Here is a 7413-nt window from a genome sequence, read left to right as displayed (position 1 = left end):
AATAATAATAATAATAGTAATGAGAAAATATAAAAAATAATTATAAGGATAATACGAAAATTATTCATATAGTGTGTTTTATGCCCGTTTTATAATAGCCATAAGCGTAGTTGTAAGAATTGATCAATCATAGTCGAATATTCTCTTCCTATTCGACTTAAATGGTCGATTCTTACAACTACAACCATTTACAACTATGCTTACGACTATTATAGAACAGGCATCAGGCAAACTTGATAAAATCATGTTTGGAATATATAAAAAAATTGCTCATACATTATTATTATATATAATTTTATGTATGTATAATTATGTATGAGCAATTCTTTTACATTCATTCAAACTTAATTTTTTAAAAGAAACAATGCGAAAATTTTCCTTGTGATTATTTTTTGTTTTCTCATTATTATTATTATTGTTTTTATTATATTATATATAAACAGTAATTTTACCAAAGACAGAAGGATGTATGGATATTCAACATATAAATTTTTTTAATTTTCTCGACATCCATTTAATCAATTATTAGACAGTGAGTGATATATATATCAACATGAGTTTTATCCGGTTTTTATTTATTAAAGAAGATATATTATAGAAGTTTGTGTGAACAGTTGGATCTTATATATTATGAGTATAAGAGTAACAATTAAATTTATTTATTGGGAAATAGATAAATCTTGTTATAGATAGTAAAATAATTTATTTTCTTTTATTTGTTAAGTGACTACGCAATTTTAGTGAAAGTAAAGGTCAATATTTGACTCTATAAATTAAGTGGTTCTATATATTTTACGAATTCCATTGTTAAATTTTATCTATCGGACATGGATTATAGACAGTGGCTATTTTCTATATACTACTTATCTTGTACTTATTTTTCTCTACTGAAAATAACGGATTGGCGGCCCTAACGCAGTTTAAATAATTCAACTAGGTCATTAAACTTCAATCGTTTTTGATGCACACCTCTTTAAAACTCATGGATTCTCGATATGTCAATCATCTTCTGATTTATTCATCGTAGAAAGGTTAAAAAAGAAAGGCGTTTTATCGCCTGGAGTCAAAATGCCATGATGCAAGATCTGGAATTTATAAGAAGCCGAACTTCGAAGTCAATGTGCAGTCTTAAAAAAGAGAGATACGATTGAACGTCGTCTCTAGTATTAAATCGCACAATTTTATTCTATTTTAAAATTTCAAAAGTCTAACTTGTATAGAGCGAAGTATTAAAGGTTGCGAAACGCAACTTTCAGCCCGAGTGCCAAAAATAATCTAGGAAGTTTCGAATGAAAAAAAAAAAGAGAGCGGGAAGAATCCCTTAGTTGCTTTTGGTACATCTGATGCCGTTTTTGCGGAAACGAGATAGTAGCCGCAATCTTGCATTCGTTCGTTCGATCGATTACTGTTTTAATTATAGATTTGAAACGAGTGCACCAAAGATATACAGAACGCAGCTGTTTGTATGTACATACATACATTCAGTAACTCGACTAAGGATTCTTTTATCTCATTCATTTACGTTAAATATGCACATGTTTAGGTCAAGGCTAATATTGAATATGATAATCGATAGAAATTAAGATTCTGGCATGTCATCGATAGTCGATAGTTGCGCAAGTATAATATGTTTTACAGTATAATAAAATATAACATTTTTATCTGGGTAATTAAAATTTTGTTTTAAATTCTTATTAACAGTGAATTTTTACAATTTCTAGTTTGAAATTATAAAAATTTACACAATATATTATTAGCCACCAATATCTGCTTTAACCAAATATAATCCTCTTCATTCATTCATGTTGCGATTCACTTTTACTTAATAATAGTAATAAATAATATATAGTAAATTAAATAATAAAGTAAATTAAAGAAATTAATTTGAAAAATGAATAATTTGATTAAAACGATAGCTTTGCTAAAAATTCGAGAAAATTTAAGATTTAGAAAATAACTTAATAATGTTAAGTAACTTAATTGATTTAGAAAATAACTTCTTTTTTCAGAAAAACATACATATCTAAAAAATGTCATACAGACATAGACATTTTTTGGGACATCCATAAAAGATATCTAAAAGATATCATAAAGAAACCTAAAATCTAAAAAATATATGTTATCTGAGCTAATAGTTGTTGTTTATATATTTCTGTACATTATATCACAATCGTACAATGAATTTTAATTTTATGAGTTTGAATAAAGTACTAGTAACAAACACATCAAATACTATTTTTACGTTTACTATATTTTTTATTATTACAACTAAAGTATGACTAAGACTAAAGTAAGTTACAAAAGCTACAGAAACACATGAAGGGTGCGATCCACTTGGCGTTAAATACTTCGAAGCTTTTAATTGATCAATCGAAAGGAAAAATTTTATTAATTGACAAATAAAAAAATGTCGAAGTAGCATTTGTAGCATCAAGTGGACCATAACTAAAGTCTTTAAACGCTGTCGGTTGTCGGAGTTTCTCGTCAGCCGAATTTCTACCGGCATCGTTTCGTGAAGAAATTCGCCCCCGGCTGCTGTAAATGTAGTCCCCTCTACGTAATATGTGATTGCTTGTCAGGACGTTGACCAGTATTCGACTTTCTCGACACTGTAGTCGAAAAATGTAACGTGAACGAACTTTCGTGAGGCCCACATCGGAGGATCAGCTTCGCCCAATATCGGTGCCTACAAACAAATAATTGCTAGAGATAGGCTTTGAGTCAATCATAGTACACATAAATGTTACGTTATGTTTGCCGAACATTTTAATAACTGTAATCCATCGATCACGATTATGGACATTTCATGATAATCGCTTTCTTCATCCCCAGTATTTTCATCTATTGAATGAGATATTAAAAAGGCATATCAACTTTGATTAATGATAAGAAGATTGTATATCTGTCCGTCACCTTTACGCATTGTGACCAATTCAAGTACATTTCGCGATATTACTTTTTGTGAATTTTAAATCTTTTTGCGATAATAAAAGTAATAAAGGTTTTGTAAACAAGTTTAAGTTCATTTACCCTGAATGTGTGCTCGAGGAAAAGAAAGACTATTTTGCAGATAAGAATAAATAATGGTATTATGTAAATAATTTAAAATTATTAACATCAATTTATAATTCACTGATTCTAGATCACACATGTTCTATATTCACGCATTTTTAACGGTTAAAATAATTTTAATGATTAATAGATGGATAAAAAAATATCTATTAGTAATATAATTAGTTTTTAATTAATAAGTACTATAATTAGTTTTCTTTTAATAAAAAAAATAATCCTTTTGCATATCGTTTATTTAGCAAAAAATTCCCATATTTGTTAACAATTGTCATAAGTGAAAAATGTTGAAGTTGCATGCTATTTGTAGAGAGAGAGGAGAGAGAGAGAGAGAGAGAGAGAGAGAGAGAGAGAAAGAGAAATTTTGATAAAACAAAATAATAATGCTTTAAAAGCCTTGTAAAAATGGGCCGTTTTTTATTCTCTTCAAATAGTAAATAGGCGTATTTTCACTTCACGTATTTTTTACGACTATTTACTAATTGTCGAGGGGAGGAAGGAGGTAAGACAGCTCAATTTTACAAGAGTTTCAATCATTATTTTATCAAAATTTTTTTACAAATAACACGTAAAAAACTTCAACATATTATTTTTATTATTTCTTGCTTATGAAGTTAATTAAAAATATTTTTTAACACAGAATATTAATGCTGAAATCAGTAAAAATATTTGCTCCTGAAATATTACGATAGCATTATATTAATTATTTGAGTATTAACTTGAAAGGAAAATAGCAAGGTGTGGGACTTAGAAATAAAAAATACCTTGACATATTAATTTTATGAATATATTTGTTACATACTTATGTATAAATTAAAAAACGCACGATATAATTTTCTCTTTTATCATTTCACGTATTAATATGCGATTTTTTCTAACGATTATTAAATTTTCAATTGATACAATAATAACATACTGCTTAAATATTTATTTATAAATATATAAGCTATGTATTTTAATAAAGCGTATGCTATATATATATATATATAAGATTGTATCAAAAAATTTTTACTGTCGATCGCTATTAACAATTCTGGCAGAATATTTACAGATTCCGAATTCCAATTGTTGACATCATTATCCATTCGCATTGCATTATTGTACATTTGTGAAGGAATGTTTTTAGCAGTATATAAGCTGCAACGTATTACACAAATTGAGATAAAATACTGACACCAGTGATAAAGTTAGGTAATAAATCTGTACTGTTCCATAAAATAAAGAAAAACTATAAAATATAAGTGTTATCCCATATAAAAATGTCTATCCTATAAAATAAAAATAAAAATAAAATTATTGCGCCAACAATATTTGACTTGTTAAAAAGAAATTGTCATAATCATTATTATTACCATCCTATCTTAGGAAAGAATTCTGCAACGTCCTGAAAAACCTCTTTCGGTGTTTTCATAGAATTAACTTTATAAACTAAACCTTGCTGCTCATACATTTCTATGATCGGTAAAGTATTTTTTAGGTAAGTTTGATGACGCAGGACCAAAGACTGCTCATTGTCATCGCTGCGCCCGCTTCCACTGGCACCGCGTTTCAGGCAACGCTGAGTACAAACTTCTTGACTGCACTCGCAGAATATTACGCCCTTGAGGATAACTTTGTCAGCCATCATCTGTTATCAACATATGCCATACATGAAATAACTATAATATGCAAAGTCCAGTGTCTAGAATCGATTAATTATCAGAGAAGCATGTAGGTACAATCTTAAAGTAAATGATAATGGTAATACAACTGCATATGCGTACACATACATATGTGTGTAATATACATATATATATATTTTTTAAATTTAACTCAATCAAATAAAAAAGGATCATATAATATGGTTGAGCTTTGGTATTGGATAATATTTATATTTAAATTTTAAATATATTTTTCAATTATTTAACTGTGTGTTTAAATTATTACAAAATTATTAGACTTAACAAGCAAACATAAACTAAAGCTGAAATAATTTCACAATTAAATTGATTGTCAATTTAATAATATCCAATAATAAGCATCTTAGAACACTCCGAAGAACTTATTATGAAAAATATTAATTATATTAATTATCAACTCTATCTCAATATGATTATTAAAGGTTTTAAATGATAAAGCTACTAAATTAAAATGACATAAAGAAATAATTTAATGAAGAATTAAACTATTCTAAACACATAGAATCAAATCAGAATCAAATATTTATTTATACATTTTTTTATGAAAATAAAATATTGTTCTATATATCACTTTTTCAATAATATGAAAAGCACAATGTACATTCTACTACTGTAGGAGACAAATCCCGATAATAATAATTGATTGGCAATCGTAAATTTAACAGATATAATTTAACAGATAGATATTCAAGATGCATGTCCAAGACTGTGTTCCATTTCGTGTATGACACGTATAACGTAACACTTTATCCTTCTTCAATATTCGTAACAACAAGGATAAAATAATTATGCGCATTATGCGTGAAATAAGACAATACCTTATTCCAACCGTCAAGATTATCCTGATTCCTGGGAAAGCCGTCGATGAGAAACCGGTGATGCGGATTCTCGGATGTCTGCATGGCGCGATCGATGAGGCTACAGGTGATCTCCACCGGGACGATCGTACCATTTCTGATATGTGTTTCGATGAGCTCGCCATACTCCGAGCAGGGTTTAGCACGTTCCTCGCGCAGCAGATCACCAGCCGATAGATGAACATAACCGTAATGCTCAACAATGTAGCGGCAGAGCGTGCCCTTGCCGGCACCCGGGCCACCTAGGATGAACACCACCTCCGGCTTTTGCATCGTGACAGCGGACATCGTGCGGATACAACGTCGCGCACCGGCCACGAGAGTCCGTAACATGTACAGAAAATCGTTATACATGTATATATACCAACGCACACACTAATCAATTCATTACTAGTTTCATACACTCCACGTAATACACGCGGCGGTTATACTGGCGCCATTTTTAAAAGACGCTAAGAACAGGTGCATCCAGAACAATCTAGAAGCATAACCGCTCAGTGAGCTCTTGTACTATCTGTTTGGTCCTTATATTTTTAGCTCTAATGGAATGTGCCAATTAAATGCAAGAGCTGACTAAGCGTTCAGTGAACGATCGTGTTTCTGAATACGCCTAATGTCAGAAATCGGATACATCGGAATACACGGTTTCTGATAGGTTGAAAACCTATTTATTCTTTAGTCCGGATCTAGATGTTTTAAGCCTCAAGCCGTAAGAAATTGACCAATTATAGTCGAATGCGAGGAAAATAATTGATTGTGATTCGTCCATTCCTTATGGCTTAAGGATAAAAAATCTATTATTGATCCGGACTTATTCTTTCTATTGTGCGTAGGACCTAACACGATGACTAGGAAATGGCGAACCAATCAAAAGTGGCATCCTGATGGCCAGTCTTTCTTCAATCATTTTCAACATCACAGACTTCTCTGAGTTTGACATACATACTCTATGATTATACTGTGACGAAGAGAAGATAAGAGATATATTTTTGTTAACCTCGTATAAATATTTTATTATTGTGAAAAGAAAAATAATGCAAACATGTCTATGGTATTTATAATTTGATGTTGCATAATTGTAAATGTTATATTTCAATTATATAATACTAAATCTACATCTTAATTCTTAACATCCATATTTTATTTTAAGCTGCACAGTTTGTGGATATTTAATACAATTTTATGTTTTTACAATTTTATTTAGTTAATCAAATCATAAATTTGGTAGAAATAAGAACTTATTAAGGAAATGTACGAAACACCATATGATTACGATGTCACTGGTGTTAATGTATATTAATTTTATTTTCTTAATATATAACTTATTTTATAGCGACCTGATGATCACCGAAGGAAATGGAATCGAGAAGAATATGAAAGGATTGCACTTCAAAGACTTCAAGATGAGATTGCAGAGGAAGAATTAGGAATTCCCAAGCAGCCAGCAGTTAAAAGAGAATTGCTGAAGCAAAGAGATTACAAGGTTGATCTCGAATCTAAACTAGGAAAAAGTGTTGTTATCAATAAAAATACACCATCATCACAAACTGGAGGGTAAACGTCAACTCCTAACTATGTTTTAAAAAGTATTAATTATACAATAATGGTTTTATTACATACACTGCAGCTCTCATTAATTTCAATATACTTCTAGATTCGTTAATTTCTTTATAAAGAATGAATGTGATGTTTTGTATAGAAATGATCCATCCATTATAAGTGCTTTTATCACTTGCATGCATCGTATTTAGACATTATTTATTTAAAAACTGTAGTTTCTTTTTCGAAAAAAAAATCTAACAATCAAA

The 7413-nt window shown here is 29.7% G+C and overlaps 2 protein-coding genes across 3 annotated transcripts in view; one reads left to right on the top strand and one right to left on the bottom strand.

Moving 5' to 3' along the window:
- Positions 1-2466: 2466 nt before the first annotated feature.
- Positions 2467-6037, bottom strand: LOC108751967 (UMP-CMP kinase). Of its 2 annotated transcripts, none has more exons than XM_018492474.1 (3): positions 5567-6037; positions 4422-4696; positions 2467-2686 (listed from the first exon to the last, which is right to left on the bottom strand). In XM_018492474.1, exons 1-3 carry the CDS (start codon positions 5957-5959, stop codon positions 2554-2556), a joined length of 801 nt encoding a protein of 266 aa, XP_018347976.1. In that variant the 5' UTR covers positions 5960-6037; the 3' UTR covers positions 2467-2553. The 2 variants fall into 2 exon arrangements, with proteins under 2 accessions (XP_018347976.1, XP_018347984.1); XM_018492482.1 differs by lacking the exon at positions 2467-2686 and adding an exon at positions 4035-4337.
- Positions 6038-6573: 536 nt separating this feature from the next.
- Positions 6574-7413, top strand: part of LOC108752042 (zinc finger matrin-type protein 2) — a 1952-nt gene continuing 1112 nt past the window's right edge. Inside the window, exons 1-2 of the mRNA XM_018492633.1 lie at positions 6574-6656; positions 6939-7159. Of these exons, the coding sequence (XP_018348135.1) occupies positions 6648-6656; positions 6939-7159 (230 nt within the window). The 5' untranslated portion in view covers positions 6574-6647. The remainder of the gene's footprint in view (positions 6657-6938; positions 7160-7413) is intronic.

This window comes from Trachymyrmex septentrionalis, unplaced genomic scaffold, assembly GCF_001594115.1.
Source record: "Trachymyrmex septentrionalis isolate Tsep2-gDNA-1 unplaced genomic scaffold, Tsep1.0 scaffold112, whole genome shotgun sequence".
Taxonomy (NCBI): domain Eukaryota; kingdom Metazoa; phylum Arthropoda; class Insecta; order Hymenoptera; family Formicidae; genus Trachymyrmex; species Trachymyrmex septentrionalis.
The sequence above is the reverse complement of the archived record's forward strand: the minus strand, read 5'-3'. Positions and strand labels throughout refer to the sequence as shown.